General features: G+C 38.2%; 1 protein-coding gene across 4 annotated transcripts in view; it reads left to right on the forward strand.

The window, feature by feature from the left end:
* Positions 1-27,491, forward strand: part of MID1 (midline 1) — a 238,773-nt gene that overhangs the window by 125,698 nt on the left and 85,584 nt on the right. For 3 of the 4 annotated variants that reach the window (XM_039714476.1, XM_039714475.1, XM_039714474.1), the window contains exon 2: positions 17,613-18,328. In XM_039714476.1, the coding sequence (XP_039570410.1) occupies positions 17,669-18,328 (660 nt within the window). In that variant the 5' untranslated portion in view covers positions 17,613-17,668. Of the gene's footprint in view, positions 1-7,183; positions 7,317-17,612; positions 18,329-27,491 lie in introns of those variants that run through there. The other variant, XM_039714473.1, reaches the window with a different exon arrangement.

The raw sequence follows: 27,491 nt of genomic DNA on the forward strand, positions 1-27,491 counted from the left end.
GCCATCTGGTTTGGGTTTTTTTCTTGAGTCAATATGGGGGCCTTTGTTCTTTGGTTTACCTGCTAGACTTTGTTTTTATTTAAGCCCTTTCCTTTTCTCTTGCTTGAGTACAAAAGAACAGTTTCTTATCATGCTTTTAGTTGCAATTTAAATTGTATTTCATGGTAGGCTGCAGTAGTAGGAGGTTCTTTTGAAGAACAGGAAGATATAAAATATTGTATAAAAAATATATATCCTTTCTAACAAAAAATATATGATTTCTTCATCTATTTGTCAGCATTACTTTTGGGGAAAACTCCGTGACACGGACTATAGTGACAGTGGTACTGAGAAGTGCAGGAGCTCTGCAGAGCCTACAACTTGAGTGACAGACTCTTCTTTCAGGGTGATGGGAAAAAATATTTGCATGAGTCCTTAATCTGAAATTTGACAGTCAGTTGTGTCTAGATGCAGGTGCACCACCCTGCATCTAGAAGAAGACACTGACAAGAAAATAAGGAGTAGAGTATGACACAAGAGGAAAGTTGACAGATAATTAGAGAATTAATAATAAATAAGAAAAAAGTGATTGCTGTGTTGTCCAGGACTTGGTGCTTATTTAATTTCTTGCAGATCATGAGTATTTAAAGGGAGAGTAATTGATGGGATTAATTAGAGATATTTGTTTAACAAGTGTTCCTGGCTCTTGTGGCTCATTAATTAAAACTTGAAGTTTGTAAGAATGTTCTTTGCAATCCATACTGGTTTATGAATTCAAACCATTTTGGTTTTGAATGGAAGAGAAATCAGATGAACAGGTAATTAGTGCAACAAAAATAGTACATAATGGCTCACAGTGATTTATATTTCATTGGAGAATCAAAAAAACCTGAATCAACCCATAAATCAAACACACTTGACAAGGCCTGCCTTTGTGGAGATGTTTTCTTTCGCAGTCTCTGATGGTCTGTGTTCAAATTCACCTTATGTGATGTTACAAGAATTAGTCTTTGAACTAACTAGACTAAGTATATAATGTTTATGCTTTAAGCTATTTATTTTCCATTGAGAACATTGAATATCCAGATTTTTTTTTCTTTTGTACACTTGCATTTGTAAATAGTTATTCTCTTGACTCTTCACTTGACAAATGATTAGAAAAATAACAAAAGGGTCTATAAGTTTCTCTGCATATCAAGGGTCTCTATCCTGAAGCTTTTAGAAATTTAAAAGGCAATTAATTCACTTAACAGGCCCTGTGCTGGTAAGTAAGGATTTGAGTTCTCAATGCTTTGCTTTGTTTTTCATAAGTTAATGTTCTTTATTAAAAGGCACAGCTTTCTTTTACTAATACTTTTCAACGCTATTCATTTTAATTTGTTAATGATCCTCATTTTTTTTTAAAATATCCTGGTGCAGTTAATATATGAATATCACTGGAAGACAATAGACAATACCCTCAGGACCAAAGATTATTTCATTAGCATAAACTTGTTTGGTTCTAATCCTCTAAGTATTTGTCAATGTACTTAACTTTATTTAGCATTCCCAAGAAATTCTTGTATCTGATGCTATCTCTTAGTGTCTGCAGAGCAGCTGCCACTACTGTTTTCAGTAAGATGTTCCCTTCAGAAGAAAGCTGTTGAACTATGGCTCTGGTTGGAAACAGAACTGAAGTTTCAGCAAAAGTGGGAGCTGAATGTGAGGCTAAAATACACTTGTAATTGCTGAAACTGTAGATTCATACTGCTGCTCATGAATACCACATAATCTTCCCATAATACTAAGGGCTATATTTCAATGCTTAAGAAAACAAATTTAAATTTCTTCTCTAATGCAGTTTCCTGTGGCCATGATATAAAAACATGAACAGATTCAGGTCGTGTTTGTCAAGGTCTTTAAAATGAAGTCTTTATCCCAGTTTTCAGAATCAGATCACCTAGAGGGAAATCATAATCAGACATCTTTTTTGTAAAGCATATTCACCAAAGACACTAATATACCTGTTATGCTAAAAAACCCATAATTTTTTAATATAAAACAGTGGAGGATTTAGGTGTAGCCAAGACCCTCAAAATTAAGATTGATCTGTAAACCTTCCAAAGTTTTAAGGCTGTCTAGATTTTAGATCCCAATATCCTCTCCACAATTTAGGATTTAATTGCCTTTTCAAATACTGGAGAAGAGACTTAGACTTCAGAAGATGTGTTTAAAAACTTCAGGCTTCACTTTTAGTAAGTGTCAGCTCAAGTCTGATTTAGCATCATACTGCTAAAAAGCAGTTAACAACAAAGGAAAAGAAAACCATTTTCTTATCTTTTCAATACAAAACCTTTTCCATGTGATGAGATTGAAAGGGCAAAAAATCCTTTTGGATATGCTGCAGGAGAAAACATAAAAAGTATCAAGTTCCTGTGCTTTTGACTGGGTTAGGTGTCCCCCCCCCGCCCCTCTTTTTAAACACGTCCTTGCACACTGATATTCTTCGAATCTTATTTTGACAGTCAGGTTCAATTGATGTTTTCATACTCCTGAAATGATCATTCCCTCCATGATTCAGGGGGTCAGACTAGAATTCAAATTCACAAATTGGATGCTGTGTTGTTAATCTAACAGTTCATCTAGAACAGAGCAGTTCCAAAATGCAGCACTGAGCAAAAGGCTTCATTGATCACAAGGAATTGTTAAAAGCAAGTTGTGTGTAGCAGTTGGAGTAGCTTTTTTTCCCCCTTTCTCTGCCTCACTTACCCCCAAATTTACAAGCAGCTGCTGTGCATTCTAAGCAAGGGGATTTTCTGTTTGTGGCTTACTTTGAAGTTTAGAAAGATAGGCTTTTGTTTAAATTGGGGAAGCATGGCATTTGATAGAGCAATTTATAATCTATTCAAATATGAATCAAGTGCTAAATATTTCACCTTCAGCAAGACATAAAGTATTTTAGAATCCCATGCTGCTGTTGAAATTATAGTTTTGCCTCTCTATAAAGAGCCTTAATGATGGGTCATTTATAGTATGGCTTTTGGTTCCAATTCAAATGATATTTAGATACAAATGAAATGCTAGGGGAAAATGGCATACCTGCATACAGTGACCCATCAATGTCTTAAGAGTTCCGTCAAGGAGACCAGAGGAGGTTTAAAGCTCAAAGAACAATTAATGTTAAAATATTTGAGGGAGAATTAGCACTTAGCATTCCTATGAAACAATTTCATTCTAAGAAATTGCTCAAATTGTATCACATGAATCACTCTTTGTGACATGATATTTCTTAATTTTTCCAAAAAGCCAGACTGCTTTTTTTTTTTCATTTTATGTCCTTAGTGTGCAAAGAGACTTACAAGGTGTAGATACTGACTTGAAGGGAGGGGCATCTGTGTTTTCTCCACTTCCTTCACTTGGGTTAGCAGAGGATGTGGCTAGTCAGAAATGTACTGAAGACATTTGCCTGGAGCAGGAAAACCCTACATCTCAGACATGCTGTTAACAACAGCAACGAGGCTGCTCTTACTCTGGCTCTGTTCAGAAAAATGAGAGTTGCTAATGCCATTTGGATCAGCCCCTCTGTGCTGACTGACCATATGGCAAGAGAGGAAAGACTGGGGAGATACTATTTTTAACCAATCCACTGTTGCTGATTTTCTTCATAATGGAATCCTATGATTAGCTGTATAGAACAAGTAATTCATGTGATTGTGCTTGCCTGTGGAAAAGTTATAAACTGCAGACATAAGTATATTTTTTCCATTTGTTAACATTACAGTTTCAATATGATCCATTATACTACACTGTGGTATCTGCTTTCTGAAGACAGTGGACTGATTGTTTGGAATAAGTGCCCGGCAGCAGCACCTATCAATCTAAAAATTTATGTTCCCTGTCCATCAAAATAAGATAAAATTGCACAGAAAATGAACTATAAAAGAAAGATCGTATTTCTATTCTGCACATTGAATGAATGGCATAGAGAATTCTCTTTCAAGGGCAGAAGGCAAGGTAGTAAAAATGACAGTGGTAACTGCATATTAGTATTTCCAAACTAGCAAAAGAAAAATCTTACTTTTTAGCTTTCTTAAGAACCACATGGACCAGTTTTCAAGTCCAACTGTTTTTATGAAAATATCTATGCCTGACTTAGAAGCAACACAACGGAACCCAGAAAAAAGCTGTGCTGGATGCTTGTGGGTTGGTGAATTTCAGGATTAACATTGGATCATGATTTTGTGCCCCATCTAAATTGCTTCTCCCAGTCAGTCCTGGTTTTGTCTTTTTTTAGCACTTTGAATGTTTTCTGGAAACATGATTTCTTTCAACCTAACTGGGCACTTGCTTGTTTCTATTCTATTTATCTGCTTGAACTCCTAAGGTGCTCTGTTTCTTTCTGCCAGGAGCGTTGTAACCAGAATAACACAGTAACTGCAAAGCACAGCTGTGAGGCATGCAGAATGCAAAATGTGATACTCAATGCTTCCCTAAACAGCATCATGCTGATCAAACTTTTACCATGAAGAGCTGACGCTATTTGGCAGAAACAGTGGCTGCACAGCAAACAGACACAGTTTGGACACTCTGGCATCAGAAACACATAATTTTAGAACCCACACATGATGAAAGAATAATTTTACAGAGGGTCAATAGATGGATTTTCATTAAGTCTCTGAGCCTTAAGCTATATTAAATTTAGATACAGTAACATATCTCTCTAGTAATATATTAGCTCAGACTCTTGGACTGAATTTCTTCACATCCTGTTTGAGCTAGAGACATTGTCAGTTGATATCTAGTGAATATTTTGACATAGTTTAAGAAATTACTGTCACAAGCTACCCACTTCTTTTCGCTGCTGTAACTTACTGCAACCCTATACACCTTAAACAATCATTTTTGGTGGTTTATACCATGCAAAGAAACACACAAGCTGTGGGTTCAGCACTTAATCTACTGATTCTGGGGTGAAGGTGGTAGGTTTCAGCAGAAAGGAGCTATTGGTGGCTGAAATAACTTTTGTTGCCAAAGCTCTTGGTGGGGATTATAAGAACACAAATGCACAGCTGTGTTGGCTCTGAGCACTAGAGATGTTATCTTGTTAAACTGTGGCAATTTGATTATATTCAGTCATGTATCTCAGTCCTTCTGCTATATGAGAATCCAGCTTCATGTCTAAAGATGCTTCTATTGATGTTTTCATTAATTTCAATAGATATTGAAGAGGAGGAAGGGTAGAACACATCTATTTTACAGTCCACACTTTAGTTCAAAAGTGAAAGAAGAGAGATTAGTGTGGTAGAGGATATTTCTTAGATGACTTCATTATCTTAAGGTTTTAGTATGATAAGCAAGCTGGCATCACAAGTGATGGCCATGAGGCCATGGTTTGAACTCATGATAATTCACTTGTATACATGTGTATATGTGCATACAAGTGCATAAGCAGTGAAAGTATCCTGAAGCCTTTGCTGACAAACCATCACATGGAGATACTCAGCTCTATGAAATCTCTCTGTGTTGACTATTGTAATACATGCAGTGTTACCCTCAAACTGAAGTAAAACTCATGCAGTAACTAAGGCAGATGTATCAGCAAAGTTGAGATTGTTTTAATTGGTATCACTTTTATTATTGGTGTCACTTTTATGATTGATTAAGAATATTTAAATATTAAAAATGTTTGTTCATTGAAGCTGCTTCAGACTGTGGCTGGTTGTCTGCAAGCAAAGGGCATGAAAAGGTAGACTGACTATAATGGGGACAAAGAGCAGCAGGACAGCACCTGATAATCATAGAATCAATAATCCTTTGAGCTGGTTGATCACAAATGCATCTGGATGAGTATAAACCAGCATGGCTGGACAGACAGTCCAAAGAAACTACTGATACTGTTCAATAAAAGATCAAGGACAGGATATGTGTTGAGGAATCTAAAATTCTTCTGTCTAGGACTTGTGTTGTGGCTCCTGCAGTGTTGCTTATAACTTGACTGTAGGTAATCCATGGACATTTAATATCATGGCAGAGGGTTCTAATAATCATAATCCCTCTGCCCATCTGTCTCGCTTTCTGCACGCTCAGTTTGCCTGTTAGAATTCACTATTCCACACACAAGTTAACAGACGTTGCCAGCAAAAAGCTTTAAAAACCTTATGAAGAACATGGATTTGTATGAGGTCTCTGGTCTATTGTTTCAAGGAAATGAAATGAATAGGAAATTAAATAATCACAACAGTTGTTTATTGCTTCAAAAGAACAAAGTGCAGGCTCTTCCATGGAAGAAAGACCTAAGTGTGGGTTTGTAATCTTATGCTCAGATGTCTGAGGTATGTTTTGTTTCACTTTGTTGTGTTACCATTGTATGAAAGAGGGCATTGCAACATGAAAAACAGAGAACACAAGGAAGCAATTCTTTCCTGCTGTTTCCACTTTGTGTGATTTTTTAACACCTTTGTTGGAGACCAAATGTCTGGTGTGACTCAGTCAGGATTCCTCCTGGGCACTTTGGTAAAACATTTTCAGTTTCCTGTTACAGTTTGCTGCTTACATACAAGTTAAGGTAAAATAAAAATTAAAAAAAAAATGAAGCAACTGCTATCATCTTGTGTTTCACCTGGTGAATCTCAAAGCAGTAGGGTCTCTGTGTTGTTTGAAGGAAGTCTCTCACACAGGTGCAGTACTCTCCCAAATTGTCCCCACTTATAGCAAACTCCCGCTACACTTTACACTGTTATATTTTTGAATAATATTTGGAGAAAGCAGCAAAAAATAAGTGGTTATTTGCCGCAAGCCTGTCGTGCAGAACTCTGCCATTCTGGAGAACAGAAATGTGGAAATGTTCCTTTTGGGCGTGGCAGGTTTGGCCAGCTGAAGGCAGCCTCCCGTTACAGGGCTGGGTGTGCCAGCCCCACTCCGGGCTGGTTGCCCCAGGGCCGAGCTCGCCCAAGCCGTGGGCAGCACTGTCCCACCACAGCCCTTGGTGGCTTGCTGGGATGCTCTGCAAGGAGATCCATTTCTTCCTGCCTTCAGCCCACCAGGGCTGGCCCTTGGGAGGGACAGGAGGTGTTTTGCTGTGGGTGCAGCACGAAGGGCTGGCCTCAGGAGCACGGATCCTGGCGGAGACAGTTAGGTGGAGCGGGTTTTCCTGCAATTGTAGGGGAGATTTTCCTGTTGTGTTTCAGCCACAACTGTCTTGCAGTTTCAGACGCAGTCAGCGCTGCCACAGGATTACTGGGACAGTGGTGGGGTCTGCTGCCTGTCCCAGTTGGGCTGCTGGTGGTTTCTGGAGGGTCAGCGTGGTCCCTGTCTCCGCAGCAATGTTTCCCACAGAAGATGTAGGGCGGGATCCAGCGGTGGGTATGCGGCTGGGTGGCTTTGTGGGAGTGGATCACATGCATATGTGTACGCTTGCCATGGCAAGTAATTTAGGAAGTATTTTATAATGTGTTTAGCAGTCCTAGGGAGGAGTTGAGGTTTGCTCTGTTGCTGTGATCAATTATCTTCTTGGTGCTGGAAAGTCTGGAAAAAATGGAACATTTTTCATCTTGAGTTTTCAAACAAGGACTTATTGTCTTGTTAGTTGTCATAAAACCAGTTAGAGAGATAAAGGGGCATTAGCATCTGCATAGTGTTAACAACATCTGGAACATTATAATTCTGTTTTTAAAATAACAGATGAAGGCTGAGATACATGTTTACATGAGAAAAATTTTAAAACTACAATCATTCCCTGATGCCTGCTTCAGTCCTTGTGCAAAGTCTTTCAAATTCCATTATTTATTTATTTCTTTGTAAATGGTGAAGTTACATAACCTAAAACAGTGACATGTTTCAAGTATGATGGCTGAGAGGTGAGATTTTTTCAAAGGATGTGCATTTGGCACCAGTATGCTCAGACTGATGGTCTGGTCACTATGGTTATTTTGCATGCAAATTCTATATGCACAAAAGCCTACAAAATGCAGCATACAGGAGAATCAGCAGCCTGTATAGCTCGTAGGTACAGAGTCATTTTGTGATTTTCCCAGTAAAGTATTTCCAGAAAAACAGTTGTCTAAGGATAAGATGATATTAAGTGATGTTGGAAAGTAGGTATTTATGAAGCTGCTGGAAGAAAAAGCTGGAAGCTGTGCGGATGCATATCAGTAACTCTTCCTCAAGTGCTACTCTAGTTATTACAGTAACACTGACCTGTTTGCCAGCCAACAGGAAATACTCAATTTTGTTCTATTTGTTTTGAGATAAACAGTGAGACATTTTTGATGAAGAACATCTAAAAGGATATAATAATCAAGGTATTGTTTTCTCTTTCCATTCTCTCAAAAGCTACTAAGCTATTTTTTGAGTGATATTAAGAACCTTTTATTTGAGAGGCCCATTAGTGATATTGATACAGTAATTCAGAAGCAGAACTATCCAAATCCAGAAAAGATCCCTGCTCAGCTGGAAAGAGGTTGCTCTGGGATCATTCTCCTGCAACTCAACTCAGTTTTCTGTGTTTCCTCTTGGATTTTTAACTAGACAACTATAGAAATTAAGCATATCTGAAGATATTTATTGGAAGCAAATTTGGCTAACAAGTGATCATTGAACACATAAGAATAAAAGGATAGATGTTAGATTCTCTATTTTCTCTTTAAAGCTCGAGAGCACTGGAAAGAGTTACTTGTTAGTTGAGGTAGTCTTTATTTCTTAGAGTCTAAAGTTCCTTTCATAACTGGAATAAAATAAACAGATCTAGAAAACACAGATCACTTAACACTAAAGAAAATGTCATATAGTTTAAATCAGATGGCTTTAGAGATGGCCACTTATTTCCATTGATTTCCAAGGGACCCTATAGAGACCTGTTTAAATGAAAGCCACCACTTGCATTTAGGAACCACTATGCAGCAAGAGAGAAGGACTGCATTCTCATGTTTTTTCAGTTAGTGATTTGCTAACAGGTACTTGCAGATTTCTGTTCTGGACTACTGAGCTGAAGAATGCTCCTAAAAATCATTCTGCTAACAGTGAACAGGAGCCTGGTACCCCAGGCTGTGGTGGCAGAAACGTGCCCATGGTGGCCCCAGTGACACCAGTAAGACAGGAAAAGACAGTAAGACACTCCTCTCAGAGCAGGACTTAGGGTCTGGCAAGGACCTGGGTGAAGATTCTCCTTCCCAATGGAGTAGTCCTCCTGCTGATTGCCATTTTATTTTCAGACTCAGAAAGCCTGAGCTAGGTGTTTCCACCACTGGTGAGAGGCTTCTGTCAGGGACCTAAAACAGATAACCTTCAGACCACAGATATGACTTGTTCCTTATCTTCCATCTTCCCATGGTTCACAGCTAATTCCCCCTTAATGACCTGGTTAAATTCTTGAGTTTTAAATACACCAATGATCTTAGGGAGTTCAGTGTACTGAGAGTACAGCAGGCATAAATTAGAAGGAGCTCTTCAGTGTTAGACAGTAGGGTGGGGGTTTTTTTGCAATAGCCAGAATCTCTTTATATTCTTCGTAAATCTGCAGGGTAGAACTCTATGAAAATGTGTTCATTCCTTTAAAAAAAATATTTTATAGGCTTTTTGAGGATTGTATATGGGGAACAGGACAGTGAGAGGTCAACACTGTGTATTTTGTAATGTGATTATAAATATAAGGATTTTTAGTTCATCAAAAACACATATTGCAGGTACTTTAAGTTCAGAGCCCTGTGTGGTGTGTTGAGGTCACATCTTTATATTTGTACCAGTTCGTGGGAATTATTGCTGTTATTTTAAATGCTCTCTCTGATAAGAAATCAGACCCAGATAAAGGGTAAGAATAGCAAGCTATCCTCCTGTGAGAAATTAAAATGTGATTATCTAGGTGCAGACAGTGATTGTGAACTTTAGTGCCCATGATTCCCTTTACTTAGCTGTGGGGAAGGAATTCATAGAACAACTTAGTGAGAAGAGAATGCAATAATTTCTTTCTGCCACCTCTGAAAACTTGCAGTAGTTTAACAGCTACAGAGTTTCCAAGCTGCACTAACATATCTGTGTGTGACCCATCATGACTAGAAGGAATGTGTTGGAACACAATTTCTGAGTATTTCTGTTGCTGTATAGTCTATGTTAAAAATCAGGGTGTACTGTGTCACCTATGGCATTACACAAGCTGGGGAAGTGTGGGAGATTTCCAGCTCTACCCTGCAACCAAAGCCTTATGAAAACTGGTGGGTTTTCATAAAACTGGTGGGTGGGTAAAATTATCTTACCTTATTTTTGTTGTGGAGTGGCATCTATATCAAGGAACCTGTTGGTTTGAAATGAGTGAGGAAAAAAGAGTGGTGTGGTACAAAGCAATTTGTCTCCTTTGGTAAGTTTTTGAGGTTGCTCCAGTTATTGTTTTCCATGCTGCTAGTATCAGACCAAGACGTGAACTTGATATTTGTTCCTGTACAGCAATGATATACCCCAGAATAAATACCATTTTCTCAAATGAAGAGTATGAATTTAGTTGAGGAGATTTTCGGAACAGACTCTCAACCATAAATTTAATTGGAGGTCAGTGCTGATTCACATGTGCTAAAGATTGAACAATTAATTGCTTTCATTCCCCTGAAGAATTTTGAGGAAATATTAAATCTTGTATCTAAAGAATGTAAAGATACAGGAGTTGCAAGAACATGAAAAATAAAGACCAAAAAGCATTCCAAGTGTATAGTAGTATAGGTTTATGTGTATATTTAATATTGTAGCTAATATATTGCTATATATAATATTAAATCAGCAATTTATTGATTGCTTTGGGATTTACAGGTCAAGACTTTTTGTGGTCTGTTTTTGAGCCTTAGTTATTGTTTTATCTCCCATGAGCAGAAGCATATGATGTTATGCCAAAAACCTTAGTTCTGTGAGATGTTCTTGTCTCACTGCATGACATAACAGGATTCATCTTTTCAAAAATATATTCTCCTGCTAGCATATATTTCAACCTGAAAGGGATGTTGTCAAGGCTCTGTAACACTGCAGACAGCATAGCAGGTGTGCTTTTCCTGTATTGATATAATTTAAATGTTGCAAACAACTATCTCAACAATATGGAAACTGCATGTAACTTCTAGACAAGGCAGATGATCATTCTTCTGTCAATGAAAATGGATGAATAGGATGAACTTGTAATTTTTTTTCATGCTGATCATTTGTTTTTGCATATTGGGAGCTGTTGAACAGACACTAGCCTTTGAATATTTATTAATTCTCATTGCTTTGATAAAAGCCAGTGGGAAAACAAGTATTTGCTTGCTTCAGGGTGTGTGCAGCTTGCTTTCTTTACTGCTACAGAAGTTTCCATTAAACATTTCTAAAAAAAAAAAGATGTTGGATTATTAGTTCTTTTTGCATTACTCACTCAAGTCACTATTTGCATGAATATCTCACTAGCTGTGCTGTTGGCAATTGCTAACATCATGGGTACCCACAAGCTTCAATATCTGTGCTGCAGAAGGTAAAATCTGTCATGGACTAAGGACCACCTAAGCTATGCAGGAGTTCATTGGTTTGATGACATTTGAAATGTTGATTGAATGGGCTGTGGAACAATCACATTCACTTTTGGAGAGAAAAGTTGTTCCCCAGAAAATTTTGTGTATATCCTAGAAAATGATATGGCAAAATTCTTTCTTTTTCTTCACTGTTAACAGAAGAAATTGAAAGCTGGGTGTTTCTTCTATAGCTTGTAGCAGGTTTATCACAGGAACAGAAGATAATAATTTTACTTTTATTGTGCACTTAACAGAAAAATGTTGTGACTTCGAAAACTACAACTCTGTATTATGGTAATAACCTGCTTAAGCATTCCATAGATTACTCAGGAATAGTGTGGGTGCTGACTGCAATTCCCCTTGTACTATAAACCTAAAATACATACATGGACATATGTATGCAAGCATAACTCATTTGATTGCATTACATACTTATGTTTTGTATTACCTTTCTTTTCATATTCATATAATGACATTTTAATAAATTTCATTTTCTATCTGAAAAAGTTGCCAAGTGTTTTCAACAAAAATACTTAGTCTTCAGGTGTTCAATCTTTAAATTAGCCAGTGGTCTTGTGTCCATCCTGTATATGAGTTTGGAGGGCCAGGATTGAAATGGCCTTACTGTAACAGCCATTCCATAGTAGTCTTAACACAGTAAATTGTTAGAAAACATGACTAATTTCTAATTGTTAGAAAAAATGCTATTCAAGCCCACTTAGCCATATTTTGTCTATAATTCACCAAACCACTGCAAACTGTGATTCTACCAGAGAGGATTTTCAAGGAATTTTGGAGCATGTCACAAGTCCAACTCTTCTACCTAGTGCTACTTGTTAGTAAGATGCTTAAAATTTCTAGAATGCCCTACAGCTTCTTCCTCCTTCAATGGACCAAGTTCACTACAATTGAAATGAAACAGCTTTATTCATGCCATGAGCTCCAACTTTACAAAAGAACATGGTTTCCCACTGCTTTTCCACTCCTGATAGATTCTGTTCCCACCTCTTGTGAAGGTTGTAGGATCAGCTGGAATAGAAGAAGAGCAGGAGAGTGTGTGGCATGCTAAAACATTGCCTGCTAACTTTATTGTAGTAGCTAGGGATTTATTCAGTGTGGGGAGAATTCTGTAGTGTTTCACTGACCAAAAGTGATCTCAATATACTAGAATTTTTGACGCATTCATTTATAAGTGTAGTTTTATCCTTGTGGTGAGTTGACCCTGGCTGGATGCCAAGTGCTGACCAAAACTCCTCTGTTCCCCCTCCTCAGCTGAGCAAGGAAAATAAATACAATAAAAGGCTGATGGCTCAAGGTAAGGACACAGAGAGATCACTCACCAGTTACTGTCATAGGCAAAACAGAATCAACTTGGGAAAATTAATTTAACTTTTTACCAATCAAATCAGAATCAGGTAATGAAAAATAAAATACCTTCTCCTCCACTCCTTCTTCCCGGACTTAATTTCACTTCTGATTTTCCTCCCTAGCAGCAGTAGGAGATGGGGAATGGGTGTTGCAGCCAGTGCATCACACATTTTTTCTGCCACTCCTTCCTCCTTGGGTAGAGGAGTCTTCACCCTCTTCACCTGCTCTGGCGTGGGATCCATCCCATAGGAGACAGCAGTTCCTACAAGAGATTTTGCAACATGAGTTTTCCTCATAGAGTGCAGTTCTTCACAAACTCTCCAGTGTGGATCTCTTCCACACTGTGCAGTCCTTCAGGAACAGGCTGTTCCAACACAGGTCAGTCACAGGGTCACAAGTCCTGCCAGGAATCTGCTCCAGTATGGGCTTCCCACAGGGTCACAGACTCCTCTTGGCATTAACTTGTTCTGGTATGAAGTCTTGCAAGGGCTGCAGGTGGATCTCAGCTCCACCATGAACAGCTGCAGGGGGACAGCCTGCCTCATCATGGTTTTCACCATGGGTTCGTGTGGAAAAATTCACGTTGGCAGAGGTTTATGTCCAGATACACAACAGAAGTGTCCTCTAACTTTATTCATGAACAAAGGGAGAGGCCATAGGGAGTTTCTGCATGGGGCCTCAAATTGTTGGAGGCTGCAGCCTCCTTTTCAGCCCAGTTTTCCTGGCCACATCACCCTCTCCCTTTCTCCATTGGGTAAAGCACTTGGAAGGTGCAGACTCCCCAATTCACCTGTTATATGTTCCCCTTAACATGCACACACAAACCCACACACACCCTTTATATAACATAGCTCTATTAAATCTTTGTTCTTCTTGAAGTTGTGTAATTTAGCATGACCTTGGCAGAGCAGCTTTCCATGTGAATTAGTAGAATATTTTGAAACTCATGATTTCTCCTGTTACTCCCCTACCTACAAGTCCCTGGGCCCTATCTACAAGCAGATTCACACCATCTGTTTGTAAAGACACATTCATCTTATTCCTTTCAGGTTGCAGGGATATCTGCACCTGGAGCACCTCCTCCCTCTCCTTATTCACTGTCCTTGTTGTCTGCAGAGCTGTTTCTCTCACATACACTCACTCCCTTCTTCTCTGCTTGCAGTTGCTTCTCTGCAATAGCTTTTTTCTCGCTTCCTAAATCTGTTATCTCAGAAGTTATCCCAGTTGCTGCTGGGCTATGTCTTGGCAAATGAAGGTGTTAATGCCACCTACAAAATATGTCCTGTTTGTAAGCAGAGGTACAGAGATACTAATTCCGCTAGACTCTTGCAATGAACTAGATTGATGTTGGGATTTTATTTAGTGCATGTTTACAATATACTGCATAACTAATCATTGTATGCCTAAGGGGATGTCACAAATTCAAAGTTACTTAAGTATATTTTTGTTGTTTAAATAACATTTGTTTTGACAATCTCTTTTATTTTGATATCTGCTCTTAAAATTACCTCCTGTGGGTAGAAAAATAACTCTTGTAATTTCAATGACATTTTGATAATATAATTTCCTGACAGTAATTCCATATTTTGCAAATAGGAAATCGTGTATTTGAAATTCCTTCATTCTTTTCTGTGTCTGGAGGCTATGTGCATTTCAATTTTTGAGTTAGGTTGAATATGGAATACAACCATATGCACATATAAACAATACGTATTGTGTTTCTGCCTAATCTTCCTGTTCTCTGTAGCTATGGATTCTCTACCATTCTCAAGGGAGAAAGAAAAACTGAAACTCAATATGAAACCTTAAGGCAAGGGCCAGTGAGTTTGAAAGATTTTGTAGCTGGATCATCAGCATGCTGATCTGTACTTTAGGCACCTACTTAAAAGTGAAAGCAGAAATTCAATGGATTAATCATTTGATTGTCCAGAAAATGCAGCCTGTCTTTGGTGAGTGGCTCTCAAAGGATTCATTATTCAGTCCTAGATGTGCTGTGTTTTGACTTACTTGCAACTGCAAAAGAAAAGGGGGAAATGTAATTTTTTTTGTTTCTATCAGTGTGCTCCGCTTTGTTTACCTTGGAAGATAGGTTCTTATTCCAAGAGGTTTACAGTCTGAGATCAGATTTTGGCACCCTTGCTCATACTGAATAGCATTAGTTAGGGCTCAGCTGCTGCTCATTCAGGTCAGATGGATTTGAGTTAGGCATCAATTGAGATGGTGGTATTTCCTCATAGAGTGCAGCCCCGATGGTGATTCAAACATCTTTCTATGAGGCAGTGATGCAAATGTTTTTCTGCTGCTTCTAGCTGTTTATCTATACATCTCTTTGATATGAGTACGATAAAAAAGACTTTGCTTTTAAAAAAAAGTGCTTTGGGAGGGAAACAGAATGAATTAATCTGTTTGGCACATGGAGGAGGAGAAGGAATTTTTTACAGAAAGATTAGCATAGAAGAAAGCCCTGTATTCTGAACATGGTCCTGAGAAATAAACCTTAAAAGCTGGCAGGTTTTCACAGGGCTGCCAATAGATGAGAAATGATTAGTTTGTCTTTTTAAACATTGTCTCCTGCCAAACCCAAATCCCTTCTCCCTTTTCCAGTGCAGTGTTCAGCCTGCAGGATAAGAGGATGATGAGGTAGACAGTTGTGGTGTGGAAGGGATTCAAACCATGTGAATGAGATTTTGATCTTCTGGGACTTCTGTGAGACAGAGAGTGAAGAGGAGGAAAGACAAACTGGTCTTCATTTGCAGAAAAGGCTTTAATCTCTTCTGTGCTGTATGGCTATGGCTGAGAGGGGAGTTGTCTTCCTGCTTATATTAAATTTCCAGACGTTTAATTTTGACCAGATGCACCGTGCAATTATGGCAGCTGATGGATAGCTATAAATGAATTAGTCTTTGGCAAACGGAACTTTATTTCAAAAAAGATCAGCATCATGGAAGATACAGGAAAGCAAATTTTGTGATGGGGTCAGTGCATTTTTTTAAATGCTCAGATTTCTTGGCAGAATAAAAGGATGCATTAGTGCAGAGAGGCAAAGTATCCTCATTTCTAGGCATACCTCTGGAATAGACGCCTTGCTGCTCTTCCCACACAGCAAGGAGGACTAAATACCAATGGTGAGGTCTGAGCCTTGTCTCTGTTAGCTGAACTTTCCTTTTTGCTTTGGTTCATGTTGGGGTTATAGGTAGCATTCCTGTCACTGCCACCATGCTCCCCACACTAATTGTCATGAAGTACAGAAGACTCAAGCCTGCCTGGTTCCCAAGGCTGCTAATGAGCCCTGAGCTTTTCTCACCCTTAATGAATCAAGGTTTGTTTGTGGGGGATTCTTGTCCTTCTGTCTTTTTCCCTGGCCAGGGGAGGAGTCAGGAGTTCACACAACTGAACAATGACTTTACAGTGTAAAGACGATGCAGCTGTGCCATCTGAAGCCATCCTCAGTTATGAGCAACAAAGCTTAAATAGATTGTACTGTGAAGAGGTACAGCTCTGTGAGTGTGAAGCATAGCTTTTGCTTCTGCTTCACTGACCTGTCTGCTTGCAGCAGTGACAGGCCCTTGACGGGAGCTTAGGCAGGGAGAGTCGCGTAGGGCGACTCTTTCAAAACCATTCTTTGTAACACTGAGCACAGGAAAATAAGAAAAATGAAGTTTCAGTTGATCTTTGATGGGAGTGTACCACTGCCTTCTCCAGAAAATCTCATGCCCTCCATTCAAAAATCGTTGATTCTGGTCCAAATCCACTTCAGGGGTTTAATAAGGTCACTAGAGCAAGCCATAGTTCATATGTTTTAGCAGTAGAGAGTACTCATACAAAAGTGGATACTTACACAAACTCTTCCTAAGCAAATCACACATTTCACTATCTTACTGTCTAGAGGCTTTTCTTGTATTAGAGGTTGGGATCATCACTAATTTGCGCTAAGCCACTCTTTGGCATGTACCCAATTCATCTTCATTTAGGCATTTCAGTAAAACACTGTGTGCTCCTGTGGCTATATTAATCTTACTACAAACATGTATGTGATACACTTTTTGGCATATGTATACAGGTATATATGCACAAAAATATAGGTGCACATAAATACAACTGCATGTATTATTGAAATACATAGGAGTATATATTATATATATTATACATATATGTAGGATATCACATGCTAGAAACATTATTCTATGTGTTTAAATTCATATATATATTTGCACAAATAATCACAGACATATACTCTAAATGCTGTGCTATTGCTATAGTAGCAAGTGAAAATTTCAATCTGATAAAATAACTCAATGCTAATAGAGATTTTAAATTTATCAGTTAGAATACTCTGGACTAATCCTTGCACAATACCGCACAAAACTGAAGGATTTTTTTTTAAAGTTTTACTAAGAGATGAGTGAAGCCAAAAGCAGCATCTGCAGAAGAATTTTGCTGTAATAGACTTTTGAAGTTCATCATTTTGGGTTTTAATAATGCACAGAAACATCTGCTGTTTTCCTTGATTGCGTAAAAGAGAAAGGGAAAGAGAAAAAAATTAAGAACAGTTGGTTTTTTTCATTCTTAAGTGAACAGAAGGTGGGGGGAGATAGAATAAAACAGTTTAAATACCTTGAAGAGTGTATGTGCAGGTTCAAAACTTTTGATTGCTCTCCCGCCCGGCATGGTGGGTTGATAGACCAGCGAGCAGTGGCGAAAGTTGACAACCCCCCATGGCTGACCCCTCATGTTTTCTCTTGCCTAATCGAATTTTACATGTGTTTCCAGATAGCTGATCAGCTTCCCTGGATTTCGCTGACGCCACAGGAAAGCTTTGCCTGAAGATGGAAACACTGGAGTCAGAACTGACCTGCCCTATCTGTCTGGAGCTGTTTGAAGACCCGCTGCTGCTGCCTTGCGCTCACAGCCTCTGCTTCAACTGCGCGCACCGCATCCTGGTCTCCCACTGCGCCACCAACGAGCCGGTGGAGTCTATCACCGCCTTCCAGTGCCCGACCTGCCGCTATGTCATCACCCTCAGCCAGCGCGGTCTAGACGGGCTCAAGCGCAACGTCACCCTGCAGAACATCATCGACAGGTTTCAGAAAGCCTCGGTCAGCGGGCCCAACTCCCCCAGCGAGACCCGCCGGGAGCGGGCGTTCGATAACAACAGCATGTCGTCCTGCGAGAAGGTCCTCTGCCAGTTCTGCGACCAGGACCCTGCCCAGGAGGCGGTGAAAACCTGCGTTACCTGCGAGGTGTCCTACTGCGAGGAGTGCCTGAAAGCCACTCACCCCAATAAGAAGCCATTCACCGGCCACCGTCTCATCGAGCCAATCCCGGACTCTCACATCAGGGGATTAATGTGCTTGGAGCATGAGGACGAGAAAGTTAACATGTACTGTGTGACTGATGACCAGTTAATTTGTGCCTTGTGTAAACTGGTCGGGCGACACCGTGACCATCAGGTGGCAGCTTTAAGTGACCGCTATGACAAGCTAAAGGTCAGTGTTACCTATCTGTTTTTTAGCCAAGCAGTGTGTGGTTGGGAAAGGAAAATATCCTTTGGTTGCATGCTAAAGTCCTCATTCCAGCAGCAGTTGGGGAAGGCAGGTGTGTGATCTCTAATCATATGAGATACACATACAGATCTGTTTGTGCATTTGCTCACCATGTCAAGGGTGCCAGATTTTACTTAAGAAAAAATTTCTTACTTGTGTTTGGGCTTCTCTAAAGCTATCATAAGGAATATGCAGTACAAACTACCGTTCAGGTGAATTTTCTTACCTATCTGCAGCTGGCAATGTTTCGCGCTGAGTACACATACACAGACTGAAATGTCATGCATTCTTTGCACAGGCTTTGCTGTTGATCATTTTTCATTAGGTTGCTTTCATTGTGAAAGGCCATTCACATCACCACTAACAGGAGATGCATTTATCTGTGCTGGCTTCAGGGATGCCAGCTGCCCATCCAGCCAGGGAAGCTGAACGCCGGCTCTGCTCTTCCTGCGCTGCCTCCCACCGGGCTCGCAGGCAGTGCAATCCTGGTAACAAAGCCAAAATTGTTTTTGATCTTGCAGCATTCCCACAGTCCCACAAGCTTCTGAAACATGTCCTACCAGGTAGCTGGGACGATCCCCTAGCCTGGCTCTGTGCAGGATACCCTGGGTGAGGTGGCAGTGGGCAGCCAGGTCTCAGGGTGCTCTGGAGACTCTCCAGGCTGCCAGCAGAGGCAGAACTCCTGCTGAACATTGAGGCCAAGGCAGGTGACCTCACGCCCACCTGCGTGTACATTTCTCTCATGCTGATTCCTGTGCTGCCAAGGCAGGAATTGGCATCCCCCACTTTCCTCCACCTGCTCCTTCCAGATGGTTTGCATGTGCCTGTGTGCAGCTGTGGGTGGATTTTTTAAACATGGACTGCAATCCAGAAATCACAAGCATGGAGAGCAAGGTTCATCTGCCAGCCTTCCCAAACAGAATTTTGAACATGGAAAAAACACTGAATTATGGGTTTAACTAACTGAAATACTTTCAGATTAAAGCATGTGTCTGCACTCATGTCTACGATAACTTTAGATGCTCAGTGGTGAAATCTGCACACACATTCTGTGCAGGTTTTGCGCCTCTATGCTGTGCAAACATGCACATCGTATTCATATTAACATAATGATTGACACTTCTTTACCTGGACCTGATAACTTCCTTTCATCTCTTAAAGACTGATAACTTCCTTTCATCTCTTTTTTATTTACCAAAGAGTTATTTTTGCTTTCTTTTATTCTGAACTAATTTGTTATTTTCATAGTTTTATCATTGATAACATTAGCATGGGCCATAAAGGTGAATAGCCACCTGGATTTACTGTGCTTTTTATTAATCCAGTGAGCTTACATCCTTAACAGGTACTACTATTTAGGGGCATAACAAGGTATTGATTACCAACTTTATACCACTATTAATACACTATTTAACATGAAAGAATGTTCAACATTACATACTGGATAAGCATATTTTTGATGATGCAAAAAAAAGGAGTAAACATTTCTTGGTCTTGTTGCACATAGATAATGCAAGTCTTGAAAGTAGACTTTAAAAGGTTTGTCTTCTTGCTTGTGTGATCTTTGACTCAATACTGTTGATAGGAAGAAAATGAGTGTATTTTTTCATGATCTGTGTCTTTTCTGTGCAAAGATGACTAAGCAAGCTCTGAAGCTTAAAAAGATAAATAACATTCACATTGGATGTCACCCAGCTTAGCTAACCTAAAAGTAAGGCAACTGAAGTTCTAAGTCTACTAAAGATCTTTACACCAGCTACCTTGAAGACTAATTAAAGTTCTAGTTTAATGGTTAGTGTAGACTTGAGCCAAATAGCTCTTGTCTCAGAATGACAACTCATAGCATTACTTACATTATTTGTTTGATTTTTTTTAGACAAAGAATTTCTTTGTACCCAAACTATATAAAAGACCTTTATGCACACGATTGGTAGTCCATGTGAAATCGTGTTCCTCTCATCTTAGTCATGAAGAAGCCTATTTCATGTTGGTAATGCCAGTGATGACATCAGTCATGCCAAGTACACCACATATACAACCCATTTATGCTCTGGTCCAGGAACACTAGTCCTGGTGGTTTCCATGCAGCTCCAGCATCCATTCTCTGTTCACAAGAAGGTAATCTGAAAGTAATGGCTTTCCTTTTATTGTTACCTCTCCCATCACAGGACTGAGTTCTGGTTTACAAATCAATCTTAGAAAATGAGATTTTCAGTTTTGTAGATTAGCATTTATCCCTCAGAAGTAGGAGCTATACCAGTTCCACCAGCATTTGGTAGCTGATGTTCAAAAATTTCATGTCCATTTTCACATTCAGGCCTCTTCCTCTTCCTTCCTTAAGGGTGATATGACCTCCTGAGTCTCTGGTCTTTCTGTAACATAATATTAGGCATGAGATTGCAGATGGTCTTCACTAACTTACGGGTAATGTGCACACACCCTGGCAAATTAAATGCTAAAATGGATTAGAAAATCCCCACTTGAGAAAATGGGTTGTTGCTTGCTGTTTTGCTGCTGTGACTTTTTAGTATACATGCGGTTTGATATATAGGCTACTCCAGTCTTTAAAAAAACGTCTGAAAGAATGAGATAACCAATAGTATGATCATAGTGTGATCAGTTAAAAATGTGTGGTTAATGTTACCTTTCAAAAAGAAAAGCTCACCCTCTTAAGGTGACTTTCTTTTGATTTTTCTTTTTAAATTGACACCACTGGTACTTACAACAGCAACTGGTGCTGTTCTGGGTGTTAAGCTATGCTAATTACTTGCATTTTCTTGCAGTGGTGTTGCTAGTGGTTTAAACAATATCTCACCCCTCATTAAGCATAGGACAAAATCTTCCATTACAATCTAACTCCTTTTGTGGCAAAAATGGAGCTCCTTAATTAGGAGTTCTGTACTCTTGTCCAGCAGAGGTGTCTACACTGAACTGTGTTTAACAGTGAGTGTAACAACAATAGCGGACATCTCAAAATGAGAAAGTGCTTTCCTTCGGCAAAGATATCTCCAGCCCTGAGAGGTGCTGCTATTTCTCAACCTGAACTGGAGCAGGGGGAACTGAGGGCATTTGTGTTCCTTCAGCCACGATACCACCTTCGTGCTCACTGTTGGCCTAGTGCTTATAGATGCGCTTTTGTTTTTATTTTTCTTTTTAAAATTGATCGTAAACAAATGCATATTAGTAATGGAAAAAGCAATAAACCATGACCAAAACCAAGAACAGGAAATATATTGGTAATACACAAGATTTATGGTGTGGTGATCAAAATTGTGATAAAAATTATTTTTAGCAGGAAAAACAACCAAGGTTTTAAATACAGAAGGAATAAATGTCTGTGTATACCACACCATATTACCTCAAAGAAAATATTTATGGCTAATTTTGATATTGATTCTTCACTTTTTTGTCTTGTTGCAATAAAAAGAAAGTGACAATTTAAACACACTTTTTTTTTTTTTTCCCCAGAAAAAATAAAATTACCATTGTTTGATAGATGTATTTAAACTCAGGGACATGAGGAAAACCCCAGTAAGATAAGATTTATTTTGAACAATAGAGAATATTTGAGGAGGAACAAACTTACAAGGTGTGGATGGAAATATGTCGCTCATTTAATATTAGCAAAGAGCCCTGAAGAGGTATAACAAAAGAAAAAGAAAGACGGTAAAATGTGTTTTGAAATGGTGTAAAGCCAGCATAACACCATGGAAATGAATTTTTTTACTTGTCTTCCTATTTACTTAGCATTTAGCCTCTAACATATATCTTCTTGCCAAAAATAGTTTTGGCACAATTTTTCTAATGCTTGGTCAAGAAAGAACTTTTGCTGAATCAAACTGTTGTAGCTTAGCTTTGGTTCACCATATTTTTGTTTGAAATTTATTAATGCTGAGTTGATATAATATATGTAAAGAATATAGAGAATATATAAAAGCAAAAAGACAAAAATCAATTCAGCATCGATATAGAAAGACATGGTATGTCAGTGGAATGGTGATACATGTTATTAAACATTTGGATAAATGGCACCTTCCTTTACATTGTTCATAACAGATTGAGAGTAGTGCCAGTTTTGCAAGTTTAATATATAGTTAGAACATCATATCCATCCTGGCAAAGTGTAGAGCTCATGAACTTTCATTATTATTAGATTAGATGCAGCTTCATATTATCATTGCATTATTATTATTAGATTAGATACTGCTTGATAGATATTTCAGTGTACAATTTTTTTATTAAATTAAAATGATGAATGATCACAGTGATTATTATGGAATATTATTTGATATTACTTAATTATTTAAACCAGAAATAGATGCAAAAATATAACTAACTGGTTATGCTTCAGTATTTGGAAAGATCCAAAAATATGAAGTTGTTGCATGGAAGAGGATTGATGTAGGAATAAGCTCTTTTATTACAACAATTTTCCATCCACACTTATTTTATTACATTGAAATATAATTACTAAGGCAGACTTTAGAAATTTCTCTCTTTAGCTTGATGTTATCTGCTGTGTCTTTTTCCTCCATTTGGTATTTATTTTCAGAGTTTAGAAGGATAACAGAAAGTATTAATACAGAATACCAAAATTAGTTTTTTATCAGGGGAGAATATATGTATGTGTTTATTTTAGATACATTTTGAAGTTCTTCATGTATATGACTGTGGACAATGAACTATGATTTTAGAATAGTTATAAGTACTATGAGATTAGGGGGTTTTATCTGCCCAAGATCCCTCAAATAATATAAGCCAGTTTTTTAAACCTTAATTAAAAATATTTAATAGTTGGCAAGTCTTTCACATAGTATATTTCCTTCAATTTTAGTGGAAATGATGGTGTTGAAGGTCTAATCTATTCAGGAAAAATTAAAGAACTAAACAAAATTGGGAATAGTACAGCATTATTATCTTTGTTTGCATGACCCTGCTTTCCAGGGAAGACGGACTAAAAGTTAAATAAAATATACTGTCATACTTTTCCATGGTTAGGGTCCAAACTGTTCAGATAACAGGCTTTAAGTCCATTTTCAAGCTCTAAACTGGTGTATTGTAATGACCTCTTGCCTGACCTTTCATTTTTGGTATGTTTTTAGGTAATACAATGATTGAATGTTGTTGGTGGAACATAATTCACAACAGATACTCCCTTGGAATGAGGATTTGTGTAGAAACAGTAAATAATAAAGTGATAAATGTGGATATTGAACAAGTAGAGTATAAAGGCAAACCAACAAACTGTTTTACAACACTGGGAATTTACATTTAGAAAATGTAGTCTGCCTACCAGAGTAATAAAGATAGTGTTGGTAACAGGAAAAGTAACAAACAAGTTGTCTTCAAAAGGAGAATGTTTAAGGGTTTTAGTTTGACAGTGCATTTTGTTATAGCTGATAAATAGAATGAGTCAATAAATTGTTTTAGTGCTTTACCAGGGAATGATAATGCTAATAGGGGGCATAAGGCAAAAACCACTCAGCACGGACAGTAGGCTAAAGCACACAGTCTTCAGTGGCATTGGGAGGTGTGTCAAGGGTATAAATGTGTATGTCTCTGGGTATGTATAATCTGAATTTATTGTAAAGCATAACTATGTTTGAATGAAAATATTTTAAAAAGTAATATGGCAGCAAATGCACTTTCAGACAAATATGAGGGTTGTTAATGATAGACTTGAAACAGGAAAAACCCCACCCCAAAATCTGGATGTAAATGTCTCCCAAAGAAGCACGGCAGAAAACTTATCATTCAGATTTTTTTCAAGATTTAACTTATTACTTTAAATTAATCCATGAAGAGAAACCCAAATTATTTTAACTCTGACCAGTAATGACACACAATTACAGGAGCATGAGATGGAGGTTAAGAACTAAAGCATTTAGCTCGCCATCTTATGTTGAATAATTTTCATGACATCTTTTTTTGTTTCACTTTTTCTGATCTTAAAACACAAACAAATTTAGCAATGATCCCAGTATAATCCTTCTAATTTTGGTCTTTACAACTGTTATGTTTTACTTTGACCCTCTTTCTTAAGTAAAATGTACACTTTCTATCAAAACAACAATACTTGTACATGTCATTAGCACTGGGAATCTTACACTGGGTTTATAACAAACAGAAATGGTGCCTAATTTGGAAAGCCTGAATAGTCCATCACAAGGGAAATTCCTGCAGAAGGTCATGGACTGGAAAGCTGTGTTGGGTTGCTAAAGCACACTTTGGACTCAAAGCCTGATATGAGTGATAAGACTGCGCTCCCTTTCTCTCCCATCTGTATTTACCTCTCCCCAAAACCAGTCATACAGACTCCCATCTCTGTGGGCATCCCTTGACTGTCCAAGCTAGAAGTGTTTTCTTTTGCTGGGAGGACATTTTTGTCCTTGAGAGAAAACACCCACACCAGGAACCTGAGGCAAGGGGATTCCTGTCCTTCACAGCTTTCACATCTCATTTATAATGCTGCTCTGGCAAATCTATTTTCCAGTTGTCTCAAGCCAGTGAAAATTGAAGAAGAGCAAAGAAAAAGTTAATTTTATCATAGTGTGACTATACTGAGTTATTCTTACACCTTCTGAAAACACTTATTTAAGTAATCCTTACCCTTTTGCAGAACAAATAGTTGAAAGTGCATTGTTTTCACCAGTAGAATGCTTAAAATAGCTTGGTTAGCTAATAAACATGTAATACATACCACAGACTTTCTTGATGATTAGCCTTGATGGTGCCAGCAGGATTGATTTTTATGATAGCCTTTTCTTTTTTAATTTCTACAGGCTGGAGTAGTCATAATACTTTTATACATACTTCTTTTTTGTTTGGCATGTTGGTCCTATGCAATATCTCCGTTTACAAGGGTGGAAGGGCTGCATCTACAGGGTTATTTCAGTGCCTCAGAAAAATGTGCTTGAAAGACTGGGCCTTTGGGTTGCTTTTGTTTGGGTTGCTTTTGTACCTTACAGATCCTCTCCATTAAAGATGAATAATCCATTTTCAGCTGTTCCCAGTTGCCAAGATGTGATTCTTTGCAGTAGCTAATACTGCACTTCAAAAACTTAGAAAATTCTCTGCCCCCTACTAGCACCTGTGTTTGCACATGCACTGTGACTTCTCTGTAAGAGCTCCCTGTGATTCTGAAAAGCAGAGAGGGTCAGAAAAAGACAAAAGCAATGAGTTCACAGACAGGCTCATAGACAGGTTATGTAGAAAGGGTTTCCCCTGTTCATCTCAATTATGCCTATCGCACTTCCAGAATTTCTGGGCTATTTATATTTTTATGTTTATTACATGAACAAAGTTCTGTCAGTTTGACGGAAAACAAGAGTGTGTATTGGTTTGGGGTTTTTTCCATGTTCACAAACTTTGCATTTCTTGAGAACTGAAAATCTCCTGTCTAAATGTAGTCTCAGTCTTATTTTTTTGAAACTTTACAATTTTAGGTTCCTTACAGTATGTTGACCATATTAACATAAAGTAGCAGTATGATTCTATAATTATATTTTACATTGTGAAAGTAATCAAATTCAGCACAGATGAGAAAAGTAGCTAGAGTGCATATGGCTAACTTTTTCATTTTGTTATTTACCTGTTCAATTAGTTGTGATATTCAGAATGGTCTTCTAAATTACCCCAGACCTCTTGCTCATAGCCTTTTTGTGGCCCAGAGAAGAGTGGCTGCAGAAATCAAATGCTGAAAGTTTGAAGGTCAAAGATAATTTGATGGAATAATAAAGTTTCAGATTTACATGACAGTTGAGGGGTTTTTTAAATTAAAAAAAGGAAAGAAAAAAAAGAAAATAAAATCTCTGTGGGTATTTTTGACTTTTAGACAGTTCCCCTATACTAGTATCTCTGCCAACTACATCTATCAAGTATAGAAATTAATTTACTTCTTTTTACTCTGATAATCCCCAAAGGCTCAGTTGAAACAGAAAGTCCTATAATATAAGCTCTTTTACAAGTACTTCAGATGTAATCCCAGCTGCAAAGAATATTCGTTCAGCCATCCTTAGAACAAAACACAACAGCAAGCATGATGGGTACATAGACATTTTTTATGGTCACAGTAATATTCAAGTGAGCTGTTTGCATCATGTAATGGCCAAGTTTAAAATAATGTTTGAAATTAATATTGGCTAGTTCACTAGCCAGTGAAAACAATACTATTTGATTTCATATAATTATTTTGGTTTGAAATAAAATAGCCCCACCTTCCCTTGTCCTTATGTTGAAAAGCCTGGATTCTTCTACTCTTCATCTAAGAGAAGAGGTGCCACTGCAGTTTCTGGCTCTGTATGTCCTTCCTTATGTGCCAGTCGAAGAAATTACTTCTTATCTTGAAACTGATGTTAGTTACTGCTATAACAGTATTCTCAATTGACTGAAACCTACACACCCTCAATTTGAAAAAAAAAAAATCCAAAATATGAGAGAATCTCTCATATCCTATGAGAAAAAGATTCTCTTCTAAGTGTTTCAGCTTTAATTTCTTAATGCAGTTTTGGGTTTGATATCAAATTATTTTTTAAGGTTTATTCAAAATAAAAGGAAGATAAAATCATTGTCCAATGAGAAGAGATCTTTAATGTAAATTATGTATCAGCTCATTCTAATAAATAGGAAAATGTGCAGCCTTTTTGATGCAATGACTTCCTACTGCCATACTGCATTAATCATTTCTTTCACCATTGTTTACCGTAGGCTCACCAGTTGTGGGTGATAAATCATTGCTAATACCAGGACAGATGAAGATGGGAACATCAACCTGCTCTTAGGCTGAGTGAAGGGATGGGAGTGAGGGGCTGGGGGGTAGAGCTCCTGCAGCCCAAGACTTATATCAGGATGGGATTGTTCAAATACCTCTTGTCCAGGGGTATACCTAAAACACTAAGCACTACAGCTTTTTTTTGTATTGTTTACTGTCATTCTACCAGTAATTCATGGACATTTTGAAGTACTTTATAGATATTAAACTTCTATTTCTGCCTCAGAAGAAACAATTAGGTGTTTGACTACAAATTAGCTGGAACATCTCTGATAGCAAATATTACTGAAAGATTTCTTAACATACTCAGAGTATCAGAGTTGGGTGAGGCAATGG

This window comes from Passer montanus, unplaced genomic scaffold, assembly GCF_014805655.1.
Source record: "Passer montanus isolate IOZ18808 unplaced genomic scaffold, ASM1480565v1 scaffold3, whole genome shotgun sequence".
In the NCBI taxonomy this organism is placed as follows: Eukaryota; Metazoa; Chordata; class Aves; order Passeriformes; family Passeridae; genus Passer; species Passer montanus.